At 32.6% G+C, this 22510-nt stretch overlaps 2 protein-coding genes, 1 long non-coding RNA gene and 1 pseudogene across 4 annotated transcripts; 2 read left to right on the top strand and 2 right to left on the bottom strand.

The window, feature by feature from the left end:
• Positions 1 to 3069: 3069 nt before the first annotated feature.
• LOC114371769 lies at positions 3070 to 3825 on the top strand (annotated as a pseudogene).
• Positions 3826 to 4704: 879 nt separating this feature from the next.
• Positions 4705 to 8762, top strand: LOC114372564. 2 transcript variants are annotated; one of them, XM_028330195.1, is made up of 3 exons: positions 4705 to 5025; positions 5924 to 6039; positions 6188 to 8762. In XM_028330195.1, the coding sequence occupies exon 3, from the start codon at positions 6289 to 6291 to the stop codon at positions 8545 to 8547; it is 2259 nt and encodes a 752-aa protein (XP_028185996.1). In that variant the 5' UTR covers positions 4705 to 5025; positions 5924 to 6039; positions 6188 to 6288; the 3' UTR covers positions 8548 to 8762. The 2 variants fall into 2 exon arrangements, with proteins under 2 accessions (XP_028185996.1, XP_028185994.1); XM_028330193.1 differs by lacking the exon at positions 5924 to 6039.
• Positions 8763 to 9724: 962 nt separating this feature from the next.
• LOC114372567 lies at positions 9725 to 10355 on the bottom strand. Its single transcript, XR_003658220.1, has 2 exons — positions 10132 to 10355; positions 9725 to 9978 (listed from the first exon to the last, which is right to left on the bottom strand). It is a non-coding gene; the product is annotated as an uncharacterized LOC114372567 (long non-coding RNA).
• A 669-nt stretch (positions 10356 to 11024) lies between these two features.
• Positions 11025 to 13122, bottom strand: LOC114372566 (uncharacterized protein At2g34160-like). The gene is made up of 5 exons (XM_028330199.1): positions 12919 to 13122; positions 12739 to 12787; positions 11812 to 11874; positions 11654 to 11718; positions 11025 to 11417 (listed from the first exon to the last, which is right to left on the bottom strand). The coding sequence occupies exons 1-5, from the start codon at positions 13030 to 13032 to the stop codon at positions 11310 to 11312; spliced, it is 399 nt and encodes a 132-aa protein (XP_028186000.1). The 5' UTR covers positions 13033 to 13122; the 3' UTR covers positions 11025 to 11309.
• Between the last annotated feature and the right edge of the window lie 9388 nt (positions 13123 to 22510).

The raw sequence follows: 22510 nt of genomic DNA, 5'->3' as shown, positions 1-22510 counted from the left end.
GTATAGTTCATAGCACATAACCCAATTCATACAACATCTCAATATACATGTATATTACAATTCAATACATACTCAATTTATTAGATACATTCAATCTCAATCACAATGTCATAATTCCAAAGCAACATGTTATCACACGTCATGAATCATATACACATCACACAATATTAATATATACATGATACACACATAGACTTTACCTATGAAATATGCAATACACACAACTACACAATTGTTTTCAAAATCATTTTAACTCGTCGCGCTTCAAAGTGATTTAACTCGTTGGGTTTCCACAGTGGATCCCATCACAATACTCGTCGCGCAAAAAATCGTCACCCTTAAAAAGTCTTACAATTGTGTGATTACACAATTAATAGCTCATAACTCAATACATACAATATCTCAATACACATGTATCTCACAATTTATCACATATTCAATTTATCACTTACTCACATTTTCAATCACAATTTCATAATCCCAATATAATAATTTATCATGTTAATCCAGTAAAATCTTGTCCAAAATACAAATAAATTATACAAAAATATTTCTCACAACATGGGGAGTAAAACCCCTCAAACAATTTCACATAATTATATCAAAATCAAAAGAAGAATTATAATACAATAAACATCCCAAAATAAGTTCCAATTTGATCCTCTAAGGATTTCTACACTTGTTCATTCTAACCTCAATTGCGATAAACTCATTCCTTGCCTCTAAGCAGGCTCACATGTGTAGTCCGACAATTATAGCAACATCTCTAGCGATTTCCTAAGATTCTTTAAGTTTTTCCTACGGTTGCATCTGCTAGGGTTTCCAAGCATTATGGGAAGAACATTTCTCCCTCCACAGATATTATTTTGCAAATTCCAATGGTGGAGTTGTGCGTAAATGAATTCTAAACCCGGTATTCAAATTTCATGATGATCCAATAGTTAACGAGTGTGGGATATTAGTTTTACTAGGATAGATTGGAGTGCTTGCGTGAAAAAAGAGAGCCTGGTACGAGGGACATTTCTCGCACCACATACATTATTTTACAAATTCCAAACAGTGAGGACGTGGGAAAATGCATTGCGAGCCTCGTGTCCAAATTTCACAATGATCCAACGATTAACAAGTTTGAGATCGTAGTTTTACTGAGATAAGTTTGAGTGTATGCAGGGAAAAAAAGAGGGATTTGGGAGAGGAAGAAAGAAAAACGAAATTGAGAGGAAGAGAAAGCGTAGAGACGTATCGTTAGTCTGAAAACTGATCTAATATGTCTCTATTCATAGTTAGGGTACTCTCAACCTATTATTTACTTTTTTTTTTATTTTATAAACAAAAACTCTATTTTATTTCTATCAAATAAATAAATAAAATATCCTTTTTTTTTTCCTTCAAATCAATATTTTAATTAATAAATTTATTTCTCCTTATTTATTTAATTATAAAAACCTTATCATTTTTCTAAAACTATTTATTTTAAAATAAAAATCATTTTAAATTTATTTTACAAAAAAATGGGTGTTACATTTAAGAGTCGACACCAAGGTGCCAAACCTTTGATACGTGGTTGTTGCTAGCTAAGGAAATTTTGCACACAAAGACAATTTTTTCCATTAAATAAATCATTCTCTCATTTGTGAACGCAATGAGATCTTATATCATTGTGTCAATTATATAGATTTATCTTTAATTTAATTTGAAACTGAATAATATTTATTTATTTAACTCTAAAAACCCTTAAAAATCAACAGCATGTGGTATATCAATATCCGTAAAAGAAATTTGTATGATGTAGACTTTCTAATAACTTATTTAATTCAATTTTTTTATAAGATTAACAATGTGTAAGGCTTTGCAAAAAAAAATGTTTAAGGTAAAATAAAATTTTAAATAATAATATACAATTAGGCTAAATTTTATATTTTATATTGGACTTAAATATATTTTTCATACATGAAAAGTGGCTCATTTTTAGATTAATACCTCAAATTCACTTTTGATAAATTATGTACCTGAAATCCTTTTATGTTTTAACGTATTACCTACCGTTAGTCTCATTTTATTAAGTAATGATGTGACGGACAAAGTGTCACGTCATCAAGTCTAATCACTAACACGTCATTGTCATGCCATCTCATTCTTCCCCTTCTCCAATGAAAACCACCACCATCGTCGTCCAACCTAGTGCCATCACTATTGGTTGCCTTGTCAATCACCACCAACGAAAACCTAAGCATATGCTGAGGGAAAATTAAAAGAAAATAGTGGATAAATTGGATACTATTGGGGAACGTAAACCGACGTAGTAAGAAACCTAGTCAGGGCTTTCATTCGTTCATAGCCACAAGGGTGGAGGTTCGTTCAAGTTGATGAGGATGTTGTGCCTAATGAGCCCCAAAAACAACGCCGTTGGAGAACTCTCCATCACCTGAACTCCACCGCCAATGGGTATAGCTCTGTCGTGGGGATTTCGACGAGCAACAACAGCGATAGGTGGGAAAGGTTCTTGGGGCAGGTCAATATCTCCAAGAACAGTGGTGTGGAGGAAGTCATTAAGGACAAGGTTGCATGGGGGATGTGGTGGGGCTAGCAGTGATCAGAGGAAGGGACGCTGAGGTTGAGGTAGTGGGTTGGTGCCGGAGGGAAGTTTGTCTTGGCCTTGGCGCCACGAAGGGAGTGGGTGGCGCCGTCCTAGGTGAGGGTGACCTCCTCGGGAGTATTGAATGTGCCCAGCCAAACACGTGCCTTCTTCCACGGGTCTTTTATTTTTGCGGCATAGCATCCCTATGGTCGCTTCCTAACCCCTTTGTAGCGGTGGTGGCGATCGACGGCCCGGTCGGCGGCGGTGGCGTTGGCTTTGACGGTGCTGGTGGCGCAATGGTGGTGGTTTTCTTTGGAGAAAAGGAAGAAGGAGATAACATGACAATGACATGACACTCCGTCTGTTATATCACCACTTAACAGAATGAGACAAACAACATGTAGTACATTGAAACATAAAAAAATTTCAAGTATGTAATTGACCAAAAGTGAATTTGAGTTAATAATGTGAAAATGAGCTATTTTTCAGGTATGAAAAATATATTTAAGCCTTTATATTATTATAACAAACTAAAAAGGTTCATTGTCTTTCATCGATGCAACACTTGTGCCAATATAATTACATTTACAAAGACATCAAGTTCAATTCCATCAAGGAAGATGATGTTATTGGCAAGACATATATGGGAATAATTCAAATATTCAGGTTCTACTTTAAATGCATTAGTGCTCAGCTGAGGTTACATTCAGATTGTGTGGTTGAATTCGGTGCGACAGAAATTTTGAACCTTGGCGTGAAGCTAAAAAGATGGGAGGAGAGATGCTATGAAATCGTTGGAGAATAGAACCCCAAATTCTTAAAGGATGAGATGAAGCCAATGAATGAAGTCTAGCCATGCAACTGTCACTGTTGATGAAATGTTGGAGGCTCTGCAGCGCACAACACCTGACAAGGAAGAAGAAGATGAAGCTATGATAAATCACTTGTCTTTCATAATTCAGAATGTTATGTCAAAAGAATTCGTGAAAAATATATTGAAATTGAGGAGCAATTGAATGGACATGGCGAAACATCTAATTCTAGTCCAAGCAAACCCACTGACACTTTCACAAAAGCTACTCTGGATGATTATGGCAAACAAGAAAATTCATAACGGTGGAAAGCTTTATTCTTTAATGAAGATTTTTGTCATTAATAAACCGTCGACTTATAATGTTTAAAGTCCTAAAGAGCCACAACCAATATCATCTTTGTGTCGAAACTATGGAAGTGATGATGAGGATTAGTAGTCATAAATGTTGAAAGACTATTTTGTTTTCCATGTTGCTCTCATTGGATTGTAATTGCAAGAAGTTGTTTTTTTTATATGTAAGTTGCACTTGCAAGAATGAATGTCTTGTACATTTTTAGGAGTTTTCATCAAGTGATTCAATCCCATAAAAACTAAAAATCAAGTAAACCAAGAATCAAATGGATAAAAAATTTGAAGAATGATTTTTTATTGTATTGGATTAGATGAAATTTCACATTTAATTTTTAAAATTGATCTAATCTAATCAATTCGAATCAAACATGCACATATGTGTATATTTTTATTCATAATTCGATAATATCATTCAAGTTTATATTATAAAAGTACCACACAACTTACATCTATTTATAAAAAAATATATTTAATTAAAAATATTTTTATTAACTATTTGAGTTAAAATGCTTAAATAGAATAGATATATAATGACATATAAATACTTGGATATTTTAAGTTAATTTTATTATAATTCGTATCATCTATTTAATATTTTATCAAAAAATAAAAGTATGATTAAAATAAAAAATTAATGAAACTGAAAACGCTTTATATTGGATTAGGTTAAAATAAAATTTTAAACAAGATTAAAGTAATTAAATCAAATGATTTTTTTCATTGATCCAATTCAATCTACCAAAGACTCCAATTTATTATGACTAGAATAGTAAAACAAGGCTTGTTATCTTGTTTGAGAGGAAGGAGAGAATGAAAGAAAAGAAGCATAAATAGGCTGATTTATTTTATTTGTAAAAAATTAAAAAAATTAGAGATTACTACTACTAGTGTGGAGTGGGGCAAAACAGTAATTCGACGAAACAGAAAAAAAGAAGAGGTTGAATTCCTTTGACCTAAATACCCTCTTTTTGTGGATAGCCCCAAACCTGTATTCCCTTCTCAGCCCTCACAAGCGATGCTTCTGCTACCCCTCTAATTCCCAATCTTCCTCTCCTCTCCTTACCCTTCTTCTTCTAATTCCGATTTATTCCACTTCCCCGCCAATTTTTCTCAAACTCTTTTCAAATTTCTCTTCCTTCTCCTTCAATTCACAAAAACCCTTCGATCCGCTCTGAACCCTCGCCCCAGTACCCTTACGAGCATTACCCATCTCCCTTTTATGTTTTTCCAGATCCTAAGGCCATGGTTTCGCACCCTTTTGGGAAAAGGTGAAAGCTTTCAGGTAATTTTCCAATATTATGAATCTTTAATCATCTGGGTAGGGAAATTCTTATGGGTATTAGTAAATTCTTCTTTTTTTTTTCCAGTCAATTAAATTGTGGGTAATGGATGTGATTTTATGTTTTCATGAAAGCTTGTCTCTTTTTTGTTAGTTCACTTACCTGTAAAGCTGTTCCACATTACACTTCTTATTTTCCCTGTTCTCACCGTATCCCAATGAGTTACTATAGTCCAACTTAAGTTATTTGGAGTGTTGAGTTCAATGGATATTTTGTTTTTCTTGGATAGTGTACTTGATTTTAGTTTTTCATGAATGTTACACACATTTTCTGTAATTAAAAGGCGGTGATTTTCGTTCTGTGGCTTAGGAATTTAGTTTGTGTAATTTGGACTTGTTTCTGGATGGTTATGAAATAATAGAAGCGTGGATGCTTATGACATGGATAGCAACTGGATATCGATACTATTTCTATGTAACCATAGATGATAGATTTGTGGGTTTGCACCCCCAACTGTGCAAATATAATTGTAAGTGTGTGTGTTTTGGATGAGCTTACAAAATTGGCTTTAATTTGAATTGGTTTTACAGAATTGATCTTGAAGTGATGTGATTTATGTTTGAATGTATTTACTTAAAAAGCAAATTAATAGTAAAACTTGGTATATAAAATTTCTGATCCAACACAAAAGATACCTAAAGTTGTTTCAACTCAAAATCAGTTCTAGAATCAATTCACCCAACATGTGAACATTTACCTAAAGTTGTGTTCTCTGGCATTTCAATAATTCAGTGTGACTATGTAATTTGTGATTTATGATGTGCGATGGCACTTAAACTTGCTAAGGGCGTACAATGTTCCCCTTGTTTCATTTGAATTATTTATTTGCTGCTGTTTCAGTGTAGAGACCCGACACAATTTAGTTGATTGTAGCTGTCTAACTGTACATTTGTTGTGTACTTGAGGTGGCGTATTCGAAGAAAGGATAGAAAAGTGAAAACAAGGAGAAATAATTGGTTTGTTTCTGGCATGCTTTGTGACTGGTTGCTGAGATGATTTTCCATTATTTCTTTGTTTCTTTCTAGTGATGCATACAATTTAGGACTTTTAACTTTAATGGGCTGGACAGAGGATTAATATCTGACTAATCTTTTGTTATTGTAGGATCTTGCAACAGTGTCTCATCCATAAAGCCATTATTTAAGCTGAACAGCGGTTCTTCTTGTTGTTGGCTTGTCGCTATATATAATGATTTTATATCTTTGATGGCCAACCATGATTTGATACTCGGTCAAAGTCACAATTTAGCACTTGGTCATGATCAGCAATTGGTGCTGGGCCATGACCATAATTTGGGCCTCAGCCAGAACCATGAATTGGAAATGGGATCAGCCCATGAGCACCATTTAGATCTGGGACAAACCCATGATCATGAACTAGGCTTGGGGCATGCCCATGATGAATTGGGATTAGAACAGAACCATGAACATGAAGGTGATGATGGTCACACTTACGAGCATGAGCATGAGCATGAGCTAGCCATGGATCAAAAGCCCGAACATGATGACCACGACTTGCCCCTTCCTGGACAAAATCATGATTTAGTCCTATCAGAGAACAATGATTTGACTGTTTCAGAGAACCAAGATCTTGATGAGAACACGGCCCTGTCTGTGGTTCAGAACTCAGACATGGGAATTGATTCTGCAAATGATATGGATGTTCAACATCCACAGCTTGTGGCTGTTTCTACACCCCCTATAATTCAGGCTCGTACTGCAAGTCCTAGTTATGAATTGTCAGTGGGGCAAGAATTCCCTGATGTCAAGAGTTGCCGAAGGGCTTTGAGGGATACAGCAATTGCTCTGCACTTTGAGATGCAGACTATAAAATCTGACAAGACCCGCTTTACTGCTAAATGTGCTAGTGAAGGATGTCCCTGGCGCATTCATGCAGCTAAGCTCCCAGGGGTTCCAACTTTTACTATTAGGACAATCCACGAGAATCATACATGTGGAGGAATTTCTCATCTTGGCCATCAGCAAGCTTCAGTTCAGTGGGTCGCTAACTCTGTGGAGCAAAGGCTGAAGGAGAACCCTAATTGCAAGCCAAAGGAAATATTGGAAGAAATTCATAGGGTTCATGGTATCACCTTATCGTACAAACAAGCATGGAGAGGCAAGGAGCGTATCATGGCTGCAATGCGTGGATCTTTTGAAGAAGGTTATCGCTTGCTTCCACAATACTGTGAACAGGTGAAACGCACTAATCCAGGCAGTATTGCATCTGTTTATGGAAATCAAGCTGATGGTTGTTTCCAACGTCTCTTCATCTCCTTTCAAGCATCTATATATGGCTTTTTAAATGCTTTCCGGCCACTATTGGGGCTTGACAGAACATATTTAAAGAGCAAGTATCTTGGAACATTGCTTCTTGCTACTGGATTTGATGGTGATGGGGCTCTCTTTCCTCTGGCATTTGGAGTTGTTGATGAGGAGAATGATGATAATTGGATGTGGTTTCTGTCTGAACTTCATAACCTGCTTGAGATTCACACTGAAAACATGCTAAGGCTTACTATTTTGTCTGATAGACAGAAGGGAATTGTGGATGGAGTGGAAGCAAGTTTTCCCACTGCTTTCCATGGATTTTGTATGCAACACTTGAGTGACAGCTTCCGTAAGGAATTTAATAACACCATGCTTGTCAATCTTCTATGGGAAGCTGCTAATGCTCTTACTGTAATTGAATTTGAAGCAAAGATTTTGGAGATTGAAGAGATATCACAAGATGCTGCATATTGGATTCGAAGAATTCCACCTCGCCTCTGGGCCACTGCTTATTTTGAGGGGCATAGGTTTGGTCATTTGACAGCCAACATAGTTGAATCTTTAAACACTTGGATATTGGAGGCATCTGGACTTCCAATAATTCAAATGATGGAGTGCATTAGAAGGCAGCTAATGACTTGGTTTAATGAGCGCCGGGAGACCAGTATGCAGTGGACATCGATACTCGTACCATCTGCCGAGAGACGTGTAGCCGAGGCTCTTGATCGTGCACGCACATATCAGGTTCTTCGTGCCAATGATGCTGAGTTTGAAGTGATATCTCACGAAGGAACAAATATAGTTGATATCAGGAACCGTTGCTGTCTTTGCCGTGGCTGGCAGCTCTATGGTTTGCCCTGTGCACATGCTGTGGCAGCACTTCTCTCCTGCAGGCAGAATGTTCATAGATTCACAGAAAGCTGTTTCACTGTTGCAACTTATCGCAAGACGTACTCACAAACCATACACCCAATTCCTGATAAATCTCTCTGGAAGGAGTTGTCTGAGGGGGATGCCAACGCTAGCAAAGCTACAGAAGTTGTTATCAATCCACCCAAATCACTCAGGCCACCTGGGAGACCAAGAAAGAAGAGAGTTCGTGCAGAAGACCGTGGACGCGTTAAGCGAGTGGTGCATTGTAGTCGTTGCAATCAAACAGGCCACTTTAGAACCACATGTGCAGCTCCCATCTAAGTTGCTGAATTAATAAATTGGACAACCTTTAGTTATGTTATGTTCTCTTTATTATTTATTTAGGCTTGATAGCTTAGACTGGCGAGTAAATGATCTCTGTTATTTACTTTACATTAATGTGAATTAATTCGTACAGATGCTCTATGTGTATATCCTTCAGTAATTGGCATTGTTCTTCAATAACGCATATAGTAATTGCATAATTTTTGTTCTTACAGTTTTGTAGAGATGTTAAAAGGTGGAACCTTAATTGTTTTGGGGCTCTTGGAATAAGGCTTATAGTGAATGATCACTAAGCCGAAAGCCTCGTGACTTTTCTTAGAGCTGTTTTACTTCTGCTACATTCAATCCGTGAACTTTGTTCCTTTCGGTCTTTCAATATAAGTACTTGTCTGCATCAAATTGGTCTCTTAATATACTTTTTTAAACCAAATTAACCTTTAAAATGGTATGCAGCTGGTCTCTAAAAGCAAAATTGTTAGGATTAGGTTACTATTAAAAGAATTAATGTGTTATCACATGTAATTTAAAAGGATCAAAAGGATTAGTATTGACTTTGCTTTTTAGGTCGGAATCGTTATTTATTTATAATTTTTTTTTCCGTATTGAAGTTATGTTGATGCAAAAGAGTATTTAGGAGTTTCAATAAATAAAAACACGTCGCGTGCAATGATTCTCCACTGATAAAGCCAATAACCCAAATTGTGTGTTACCGCTTGCTGCAATAGGAAAACAATTGCAAATTTCTAACTGTATATTTTTATAATAATGCGAAAAAGTACATAAATTGTATAACCATTTTTCTCCAATCATAAACTGTTTTGGTAAATAAAAGAAGGCTAAAAATTTATCAATGTGGAGTATATTGGGCTTTTTTTCCTTCTGCTCCTCAAATCAGGATTAGAATAAGAGAGTTACTGTTGGCACTCACCAATGACTATTTAGATCCTCACCTCTTTAGAAATGAGTTTTTTTAATGAAAATATCTGAAGTTGGATACCTTGTAAGTTGTAACACAACGGAAACAAGTTTTTGTGATATATACTGAAAAGATGCAAAAAAAAAAAAAAGTTTCTGTTGTGTTATGGGAGAAATTATAGTTATATGATTTACTATTTATTTGTTTTTAAGAGTTTAATTAAACAGTTTCTTAAACTATGAAAAATAACTTGATAAATATAGATAAGGCGAAAATATATAATGAACCAAATTTAAATCATCATAGCTACACATCGCGATGTTGAATAACAAAATACAACTAAATACAAAAACGTAAATCATCGGAAAGTCTTCCTCCTCCGCTATGTGCATACTACTGAAGTGTTCGCCTATGTCGGCCTCAATACCCTCTCTAATCTCTATATCCTCATAAGTGTCAGTGCGAAGGTCACTTTCTGCAAATCTAATATTGTTTGAAGATCGCAAGTGATGCTTTCAAACATCGGCCACAAAAAATAATATAAGTACAAAGCAATAATATAATACAAAGAGTAGAGATCTAAAGATACTTTTATGAAATCATGCTGATCGTAATAAGTTTTTGTCAAATTCAAAATATGTATAAAAAAAAGCTTCAGAGCCCACCTGACGGAGATCTCGAACGAGCTCAAGGAAGATGACAATGACGAACAATGATTGAACATAACAAACTCGAACAAGCTTCAAAGAGGCATAACAATGAAGGCGACGACGGTAAGGGAGCTTCAAAGGAGAGAAATTGAGATATTGGAGGGTATGGAGGTTAGGGGTATGTGACTGTTGGTTTTCTAAAGGAGGGGGGTGTAGGAGAATGCGTGGGGATATATAAGTCTTTTTAGTTAGTTGGGCGGTTTGAATTGCAAAGATGGGGTACTAATAGTAGGATCCCTATATTTATGTTACGGGATTTGCTATGTGCTCAGCTAATGTCTGTTTCAAGAAGAGTAAAAAAAAAAAAGAGAGAGAGAAAAGATTTCATATATACAAATTGGGTTCGCAGCATTCTTTATTTTTTCTCGTTCTTGATTTATTTTGCTTTGTCTCTGTTTTGAGGCTGTCTTCTTATCTTTATAGATGCACTTTCTCTCCTTTTTCCTTTAATAAAATTCTTTTGCCTTAAAAAAACATTTCCCTTTTAGTTTGTGCTTATTGAGTAATTCAAGATTGTTACATGCAGTTATACTTATGAACAAATGAACAATGTTACTCAAAGAGTATATTAACAATGGTATTGGTAGACGTGTTAAGTATGAACAATGTTGAAATTATTAATCCAGAAAATCGTGTGTTAAAGAGTATATTTGTTTATAAACGAGAAAAATTAAAATCTGTATCACAGGCAAACTGCAACAGAATTATGTTCGCTTTTTATTGGTTGAGTTTACGAGATGACTAAATGAGTGGTTTCGTTTATTTTTGTTAACGTAAGCTCACCTCTAAAAAGTGATTAATGGGAAAAATCGCAGATAAAGTGGAAATCTCTGTAACACCTCAGAATAAAAAAAGCAGGTTGGCTGAACTGAATAGGATAATGAGCGAGCTTAAGAGTCACCCACCAGTCATGTACTCATCATCACAATCATATATGTGCAATGAAGAAATACATTCTAAATTGATGATGAAAATATGTGCTCTACAACTTTGACCACACACAATGCTGCCTTATCATTGTAAATTTACGACCCTTTTCTACTCCCCTATTTACGTCTATGAATGCAAACAGTACAAAAGACTCAGAATGTAAACTACAACAGTTTTACATTGACTGGACTGTCTTATACTTGTCACTCTTTTTTGTCATCATCATCAGCTGCTGCTTCTTCTGATTCAGTTGGGGCAGGAGGAGACATCAGATTGTCAAACTTGTCAGATTTCCCCAGCACAATTTCAATCTAAAACATCAAGAAAAAAGAAAGAGATAAAGCACCCAAACAAAGTGAACAGCTTAAGCCTTATAAGTAAGTAAACTAAGTGTGTGTTTGGTTAAGCGTTGAAACCACGTTCAATGGAAAAACAGGCATTCCAAGGCACACAATAGATAAAGCAATGTGAGGGAAGCTTTTTCTTCAAAGCGAACGCAACTGGTTCGCAAACAGACCCAAATGTCTAAAACTCATTGGGAGCTCACCTTTGCCTTCTGTACCAGACGACCTTTGTTCTCATCTTTCATGCCAACTGTAGATGTCAATACTTCTGTTCCATTGCAAGATTGATATTGATTAGAGTGGAGTAGCTACAATCATCATCATACAGATGTGAGTAACAGAAAAGAGGAAGAAGCCTTACTCTTCTCAGTGGCAAGTCCATTGTTCTTCAAAATCTCTGCAATTGTGACAACGGTAGCTATAGCTGCACACATACATGTCAACATTTTTGCAGAATATTATATCAGTTTTGGACTTGGAGTGGAAATAGATGAAGCAGGGAACATTTCATTTGTTCAATTAATGGAGGATGTTATATCAGTATGACAGAATGTGTGCAAATTAACTCATATTTTCAGTGTTTTAGTATCAAGCAAAATAAAATAAAATCATGTGAACTCTTGGACGTTATGCCAGCCATGTGCCATGATTTTGAGAAACAATTACAGTGAGATGAGAGGGTACAGATATAACTCCGAATGCATAAACATTGGACACAAAGTACAAAACAATACTAACACCGTGGTAAAAAATAATGGCATGCATGATAATTTAATCAACTCGATGAATGCCATTATTAGAGACTAAATCCCTTTTATTACATATACAGCTGAGCAAAACATACCGAGAGACTGCATAGACTTTTCAGCTTTAAAAATGCTTAAGAATGTAATAATATGTACTAAGTAACAATCAACCAAAAAGTCCAATAATTGGGCGTGCAAAATATCTCGCATGGGAAAAAGTTTTTTAAGAAAACAGTCTGCCATCGTGATTTTGCTCGCAAATTCAAGGATTTCAAGTGTCTGCATTTGCAACACGGTCATAATCATGGCCACATTAATCACATTTGTACAGAACTGCTAGCCGTATCAATAAATGAAATGAAATTGTGACCATAATTGCGACTGATATTTAAAACCTTGGCCGTAGGATTTCAAGCTCAGCTTTATTCAATTCCTCATATTTGAGTCGCTTACAATACGAAATTTATACAAGGAATGAGAAGCATCTTTAATTTTGTGTTTTGTCCAAAAGAAGGGAAAGGTGAGTTTGAGAAAAGAGGTACCCATTCCAAGAGCAGAAAGCTCAACCTCATTGTGCTGCTGTATGTACCTCTGCATAAAAAAAAAAAAAGAAAAATCATTTCAGCTAGCCATTAAATTGATCATAATTCATAACTCTAAATTCATGTACGTAAATGAAAGAAAGAGAAATGAAATTTCGATAAACATAAGAAAGTGATTACCTTGGCGAGATTGACGTAAAAGAAAAGAGGTTTCTTAGTGTTGGAAACCTGAATTCTGTTCTTCTTGTGGGAATCGTTTGCAGTTAAAGCAGGAACAGCAGCTACAGTCGCCATTGTAAATTGTACTTGTATTTCTAAACGGTAAAGTAGCGGAATGGGTTAGAGACTCACTTATATAGGTGACGATGACACAACACGTGGCGGCATATTAGGGGGGCGTGGACGGAGTAAGAGTAAACTGTAAAATTAGTTCCTTGGTTAAATGGTAGCAATTGAGACGCGAAAATCTGCATGGTCGTTATTTTCTTTGTCTGGGTTGCCGAAAATGCCCCTCACCCCAGTGGACCGATTCTTCTGCTCCCTTCTCCTACTTCACCACACAAGCATGATGGAGCCCTTCCACAGTTCCACCTCACCCTATTATCTTTTTGGTCACATTAGCATTATTCACGCAATGTTGTTTTGAAGAAAATATATTTTGGCATCATATATTGCAATTTGATAGATTGATACAGAAATTTATTACACCCATTACTTGTTTTCTAATTTATCTTTTTTTTTCTTTTCCTTCTGTCATTATGCGTGTCTTGCATGGTGTGCATGGCTACACCTAAATGACCATCAATATAATTTATGGACATACTTCATCTTTTACCAGATCCAAGATGAAGAATTATGTGAAGATGAAAGAGTTATTATTATTAAATAACTTTAATTATAGGAGAATATGAAATTGTTTTTTTTAAAAAGCAAGTAGGATTTGTTTCTTTAAAAAAATATAACAGTTTATTTTAAGTAAAAATAGTTTAGGTCGTTACAATCAACTAAATCATTTCTCATTTTATTATGTGATTCTAGTTCGTTCCTTATTTTAAATAACAATTCTAAGATATTTTTTTTCATTTTCTTGTTTTATTTTGTGATTCTACCTCGATATGAGTCATAAGGAAATTAGAGTTGTATTAGGTATGGTGAGACATGACTTAACATAAGTGTTTATTTTTTTTTTCTTTTTCAATTAAGTGAATTTTTGAAAATAGAAATCATTCATATCCTCAATATTGTTTTCCTCTTTATAAGAGAGTCTAATTAGTCAAATAATTGAACAATTTTTATACATAGATATATTAGTTGCGTAACATGATTAAGATCCTTTTCTTTTCTTGCATGTAAATTTTTTATTTTATTTATTGATAATGTGAAAAGAATATTAATCAATTAAATGATGCCATCTATTTGATTATAATTTTATCGACAAAAAAATTGATTATTTTTTGGTTTAAAAATATGATTATTTTAATTTTTATTTTTATTTTCTAATATTTATATTCGATAAAAATGTCTCCTTTTAAATTCTTTATTAGGAACTGGAATTTTCTAAAGACTAAAAGTAATAAAATAGAAATATAAATTAATTTATAAATGGCATGTTTTTAAGGATCAAAACACGTTTAAATTAAAAAATAATAATTACGATGATATTAGAAAACTTTATTTCTTAATAATAAAATAAATCTAAATTCACTTGAGTGAATGCGACATCTTCTTCATAATAATAGGCACACGTGCATTTTTTGGTAGAAAACACGTGCATATTTAATTTCACTCTTAATTTGCAAAACCTATTATAATCTTTTTGACAACTGTACATGCATGTAGGTCGTGCTGCCACATTGGTATGGTGGTCCAGACTACCTAAAATTATTCGCAGTATATCCATCACAAAAGAGTAGCGTTGTTTTAAATAGTTGAACAATATTTTTAATCCACATAATTGATATTTGTTTTTTATTTACTATTTACAAAAAATAATTAAACTTTTATATGCATAAACTTTTTTAATGTAATTCTTATCATTTATTGATGTAATAAAAAAATTAAAAACATATATTAAATAGAAATTATCTTATTTTCAAAACTTTTTAGAGACTAAAACTGAACTTCAATTTTTTTAAAGGGATAAAAAAATATTTTATCTTATTTTATAAAAACAAATTAATAGAAAATCAAATACATCTAATATATTTAAAATGTAGAAAAATAAGTATTAAATTTGTGTGTATTTATAATAACTTTTAAGATTTGTTCTTAACATTATTGTGACTTCATTCATCTTCTTTAATCTCCATAGGAGAGAATGAGAGACAATTCAAGATATTTTGATAAAAAAAAAACTAATGCAGAAGATAATTAAAATGAAATCTTATTAAAACATATGAAAAAAAAAAAATCAAAACTATGACTTGTAACTTGTAAGCAAAAAGATTTGACGGCAGAGGAAGATTCATAAATTGTTCAAATGTAGGGAGGGAGAGGATCTATTTCCACACGTGCGATCAATAAATAAATAGGATTATTGTAAAGCTCAGTTCCGTGGAAGCAAAGGCCTTTTTGCACTACTACTAGTCCTTTTCTTTGTGACAATTCCTCTATCTAACGAAGCTGACTACTGCATGAACATCGCCACCAGCTACCTTCACCATATAATTAAACACAACAACAACATATAGCAGAAAAAGTCAAATTTGGTAATATCAAAACGATTTGTCTCTCCCATATCATGCATAAATAAATTAAAGCCATTAGATATATGGGTTAGCTTAATCATGTCTAGCTTAATCATATAGCATGGGTTTTTTCCTTTTAATTAAACTTCTCAACGTGCTTGTTTGTTGATGGATAACCCAGTCAACCCACCTAAGCATAATTAAAAATGATTATTTGTGATAGTACTTAGACTATATAAGAGTTTCTAACGAAATCTTTGTTGCATCCTAGTAATTACACTCCTTAGTTTTTTTTTAATAAAATTAGTTTCTATTTTTCTTGTAATTGTTTATTTGTTTTTTTTTTAATATTTACTATAGGTATTGTTTGTGTAGAGATGGGTTGGTACTTTATCTTTTATATTATACCAAACTGATTAATACGGATTGCAAATAATGTTCCTATATTAATTAGTTCCCTTTAACATCAACACCTAATTGTGTGATAATTCATATCTTTTTTCTTATTGTACGTGCGATTGATTAGTTGTACGTGAGAAAAAAAACTGCTATTTTTTTTTTTTAATTTTAAGGACAAGTTTGATCGATCATTAAAATTTTAAGGACTAAATTGATTGATAAATTACAATTTTAATATTATTTTACCATTTTATTTATTTGAAGGATCAATTTGAGTGTTTATTATAATTTCAAAGTCTAAATTGATGGTTAATGTACATTTTTAGGGATTATTTTATTAATTTTAGGAACCAATTTGGTCTACTGTTATAATTTTTAGAACTAAATTGGCAATTCATTCTTATAATTTTGGAAAATATCTATAAGAATAAAATAAAATTATAAAAATTTAAGATTAACTTATATTTAACCTATTTATATTTTTTTTGTCTAACATTAGTAGCGGAAATCAAAGGAAAAATTGTATTGTTTGAGAGGTCATGCTTTAAAAGCAAAAAATTAAAAGATAATTTCTTTATTGTGAACTTACACATACAAATATATTAAAAGAAATTTGAGGTGGCTAAAACCCTTCCTTACCATTTTATTATTTAACTACACGTAATATTTATTTAACTTTTTCTATAAGTGTCTATAATTAAGAATCGGATATTTATCTCAAGTGAAAAACTTTCGCAAGTTAATTAGAAAATAATTATTGTCCATGATTCTCTTGAGAATTACATCTTTTCAGTTGAGCGATAGAGACGGTTGATCGGCTAAGACATCAGCGTGGGATACCTTGTTGATGAAATTAACTTGACAAATTAATTGCAGGAAAATTGATTGGCAATGGTTCCATCTTATAGGTTTGGCATATGTAAAATTTTATATCATTTTCCACAACTGTATAATCATTCATCGGTTAAGCTTTCATGTCTCGTCCTCATGATTTTCTAATTTACATATAAATATTAAATACGCATGTTTACGGGCATATATGGAGTACTATAGTACATGTATCATAGTATAAGACTAATTCGAGATTTAAAAACGTGTTATGACGACGATTGATATGATGATCCTCCAAAATAATGCATATTATCATACAATATTTTTGTTTGTTTGCTTGGAACATGCAGGTCAACCACAGCATAAAAGGTTTTTTTTTTATTTACAGTAACAACAGCATAAAGGTAATCTACATATATAAAATCAGGCTTTTTTATATATACAATAAGAATTTAACTACATAATACTCCGTATAAAGAGAAACCCAACTGTGCACAGATTAATTGAAATAATTATTCTATGATAAAACCTGTCCCTAATCTGAAACTATCATAGGGTGAGGGGTTAATTAAGTTACTGCACTAGCTAGCCTCCTAAGATCTCAAGGCATAGAAAATTGATTGAAAATAACATGTGTTGGGTGACACTTATTTGTCCATAAAATATTAAAGTAGTATATACAATTAAAACCCACGCGTTCCATGTAATTATTAACGAATAATGATGCGTTAGTATGCACTAATTAATTATACTCAAAATAGAAAAAGGAAGTGTCGGTTGCTTAGGAAATTCATTTGGAAAGCTAGTTGTTGTTGGTTTTCTATACTATTATATACTGAACTTTTTTTTAATACAGAGCATTTAGTGATTTTAGTGATAGATTTTGATAGAATTTACATAAAAAATTCTGACGCATCACTTTTGGTGTATTTTTTTTTCTTATTCACATTTTTTTCACTTACAAAATTTAAATTTAAAATCTTAGAGAATAAAATTAAGTAATATTTAGACCAACTATTTATAAGTTATATATAAAATGAAAAAAAAATTATATTTAATTTGAGTTACTTAAAAATACAATAAAATTATCTATTACTTTTTATATAAAAAGTATGTATAAGAAAATGTGTACATATATTTTTCTATATAGAAAAGTATTTATGCGAGAACAATTAATTAAAAAATAATATTATATTCTCCTACAACACCTTTTTATTAATCTTTAAGTACTATTATTATAATAAAGTTTTAAATAAAAAATGTATTTAATATCATTAGAAAATATTTAACATTTTCTTTATCAAGTAAATTAGATATGTGCTTGAATGTCATATTTAGCTAGTTTGCTTGTATTTGAGCGCTATACTTTATAAATAAAGTACATCCAGTGTTGTCAAGCAGACTGTGTTTCCGTATTTACAGATACTTACGTACATAATCTGATTAATCTCCTTTAAAACTCAACACCATCAAATCAACTTGAAGATTCACCATGCTTGTAGAGATGCCAAAGGCTCAACTATATGATCTCATACTATTATCGTAAACTTTGCTTGGGATCCAATTTGCTAAATACTGACCTCGCTCAACACTCTTACTTGGGCACAAAAATGCTACAATAAACCTTGAAACAAAAAAAAAAGTATATATTGGTTTGGAGTGAAGTTACATTTCCACTACACCAAAATAGAATAATATTTCTCTTTAGAATCGTTGAGTTCTGGGTTAGGAAATTCAACTCATTTCAACCTTCTCTCATTATAAATACAACAAATATCAACAATGTTAGGTATCTAATTACTATACACGATCAGTCTAATAAAAATTATTATAATTTAGTGTTGGAATACTTTTGCAAGTACTTTAATCTTTGCCACAATGCCATATCATATCTCACACGCTTTGGATATTAGAATTTTCGTATGTACACTTCACATCTTAATCACTGAAGGACGTACCTCGATTAAAACAATTACACAATTCAATCAAAATTAATCATTGTACCTCGGACATAACAAATAACATAGTATGTACATGCCATGGATCGTGAGGCTTAAGTTTATATATCAAATAATTTAAAACGTATTAGAATTTTAGAAGTTAATACTTAATAGCAATCGAAACCCCTGCCTACTTCTGGTTGATCTTCCAACCCCTTTCAGTCATCCATTCTATTGCTAACATAGACTCGTTGTTTATGCCATTAGTTTTGGGTGCAGAAAAAAATAAAGTAGTTCAAAGAGATCGTACATGAATAATTGAATCAATTAGCTTGTAGAGACAGAGGAGGTTCCATAAGATGGGAATTTAAGTAAAGGGAGCCATCCTATAACCTATAATTAATTCCCCATGACAACTTACACTTCGGAATTTTCTTCAATTATTTTCACACCGTCTAAACTGCTGTACATCACTCAGCAATTAGCCAATAAGTCATGTAGTTTGAATAGATTAAGGATAATTAAGTGGAAACGTCTATTAAATACAAACGAATGGTTCAACTTTTTTTTACTTTGTGGAAATCATGAAAGGAGAAAAAAATTGGACTATTATAAAGTGAGGGCCAAAAAGTAGGCTCGTGTTTGAAAATAAAGGTTAATTAAATTTGGTCAATACTTGTAAACTTATTTATAATATGCATTACTTTATACTATTAATATATGTTGAGAAAGGAATTTTTTTACGAAATTAAACGATTAAAATGTAATAGTATCAAACATTAAAATAATGAGTACCATATGCGAGGAAATAAAAAAGTAATAGGACAAAGCATCTTTTCCAAGTCTTCCTTTTCCTCGTCGGTGCAAAACCAAAGAATAAGCAGCACGGTAAAGCAAATCTTGGCAAATCATAGTATAGTAGCATACTTCATGTTCAAAGTTCAAAGGTTCTACATTGTTCCTAAGCTAGGAACTAGTTACGAAGAGAATAGATTCCCGTAATAGATAGACATTAAACAATAAGACACAAGTCTCTATAAATGTTCACAAACCACAACCATATGTAGAGATGAGGTACTAATACAAAACCATATCATAGATCAATAAAGAATGTCTAGAGACAAGTGACTGCGAAGAGTGTCTCATTGCCTCTTATTACAACCATTCTGACAGAAAGTTATATATTCGGTCTTTGATCAGTAATTTTGACCCTCTCTAGTTCAAAGATGATATACATATAGCAGCCGGAGGTTGATATTGGTTTCAAACTTTATGATGGTATATAACAATGTATGCAAGGCATGAAGTAAAAGCTCTTAGAATATAGGTAATGAATAATTTGGTCAATTAATTTAAGCCAGTGCAAGATGTTATCCATGATTGATACAATTTTCTACCATCGGGTCGATTGAAGTTTTTGAAGATCCACATTAAATAACAATATTACCAACATTATGCTATTATTAAACAAACAATTAATACGTGGGATTCGACTCATACTCTGCTGCCAATAAGGAACCTCCTTTTTTAAGGCTTTCCTATCTACCTACAAGTGCCGCAGTATGGTTACTAAATAATATGATCAATAAATTGATAATGAAATTATTATTAATAGTTCCCACTAACTAAAATCCACAAAGTTTTTAATAGGGGAATTTGAAATGGACGAGTATCAGTATCAGATAGATACAGTTACCTCCTTTGCACCTTCAAATTCAAAAGGAGAAAGGCGGTTTAGAAGATGAGCAAAACGAGAAAAAAGAGAAAAAGTGTCCTTGCTTCTGTGCTGCAACTATATAAGAAGGTGTGGGAGCAAGTTATAATGAAAAAGCGCAGAAGTTACCAATTGAGCTAGCTCATATTCAAAAATTGAACATACCTTGCGATATAAACTGCTTTGTTGGCATTTTTGTCCTGTGATTTTAAGGCAATGATGTAGAATGTTCATTTCAAATTTTCTTTTTACAAAAGCATCATTGTTTCTCATACTATATTACTTTTTCAAGGAACCAAAGTAAATTTCCAGTGTTAAAATTGTGTTTTTATAGTGAAGTATAAGATTAATTTCTAGAATTGATGTGTTAAAATAGTTTCGCATATTATTAAGTGTGTGAATTAATTGGTAAGATTATTTTAACTTAATAATTTTAAGTTTGAGTCTTTAAGTATATAACTGCGTCAAATAATTGAATATGTTAACTTATGTATAATTGTTATATATTTTAGTCAAATTAATTGCAACACGTACCGGTATTAAGAAATAATGTAATTAACAGCAAAAGTATTGTAGACTGATAGTGTATTAAAATCAAAACTCTTGAGAAGTAACATTCACCTTGATGATGCTTTGTTAACAATTATCGCAGAGAAGAAAATGTTAACTTTTGTTTACATTAATTTGGCAAATATCTTTCAACGTATACTCATCCGGAAGAAAACAAAATGGTGTGTATTTTTCATTGATTGATTATATACCTAACTAACATTAAACATTACATTTTCAAGACGTTACTTTTTATCTTAAGAAAGAAGCTTGGGATTTTTTAAGAGATCAAGAGGACTATGAATCAACCATCAATCATATATATACATGGAATGAAGGTTAACGTGCACTTTTCTATGGCAAACAGAACTACTGTCATATTTTTGTGTCACATTTCTATACATATCTTCTAAGGCTGGAACGCACGCATCTTTCAATTGATATCACTTGAATGACCATGTTAATGACATCGAATCTTCAGTTTAGTGGCAGGGTCGTTTATTGAGCATGATGCTTAAGTAGCTAGTAAGTGTCACGCAAATTTATCAAGCCTCAACCTTGTCCACACCCAGAGAGACACATTAGAGGGAAAACATAGGAACAGATTTCAGGTCCATAATAACAATACTCACGAGTTAGAAATGAAAGTTACATTTAATCTGTCACGTGATTTTACAATGTTGTTCCACGGTAGCATCCAGTACAAATTATTGGGTCTGAATTGCGTGAAAATGGTTGTAGCGGTTGAGTTGATGAGTATGCATCATTCTTAGTTAGTAGTAATTGGGTGCCTAACGTAACCTTTTTTTTTTTATTTTAATGTTTGGTCAAATGGCAGGACAGTTATTAAACAGAAAGAGAGAAGAGAGGGGGAAGTAGAACAAACAAACAAACACCCCACAAAAAAGAAGGGAAAAGTAAAAAGAAGGTTGATTTGCTGTTACTGTGGCCACCAGCTACCATTTTTTATCCCTTCCGAAACATACTTATCTTAGACAGACTGAGAGATTGTTGCTTAAACCTGTCCCTGAATATGATGACTTTTAATCATTATGATCGTCCTATCAATTCGCTTTACTTTCAAGAAACAAGGAGGTAGAATACCCAAACAAGAAATCCACTTCCTTCAAGTTAAAAGAAATATCTATTTTCTTTTGTTCTTTAATGTTATAAAATAATATCAAAACAATATATATCTAGAAAACTGAAGGATTGACGTATAAGGACCTGTTCATCTAACAATGATTTATTTAACCAGAGCATTACTTGTGTTTAATTTTTTCATCATATACAAAATTCTTTTAGGACAGTGGTATATGATCTAAGAAAAAATGAATATAAAAGAAAAATTAAAAAAGAATTAATTAATAAACCATAATTGGATGTTTATTCAAGTTTCATATAATGATTAGATTATTGTCAAAACTATTTAAAAGTAACTTCACATTTTAATGAATGATATACTATATATGATATAAAACTGAATTGAAGTTTATGTAAATGAAATACATAATTCTAATGAAAAATAAATAATTCTTTCATATATTAGTATAGTATAAATGTTTGTTTTTAAAAAATTATATTTAAGATTAGTTATTCAACGGCTTCATAACAGAAAATTCATTTCTCCTTTTCAACTACCTTTTTCTTTG

This window comes from Glycine soja, chromosome 10, assembly GCF_004193775.1.
Source record: "Glycine soja cultivar W05 chromosome 10, ASM419377v2, whole genome shotgun sequence".
Classification (NCBI taxonomy): Eukaryota; Viridiplantae; Streptophyta; class Magnoliopsida; order Fabales; family Fabaceae; genus Glycine; species Glycine soja.
Note: the sequence above shows the minus strand (reverse complement) of the source record. Positions and strands in the feature narration are given on the sequence as shown.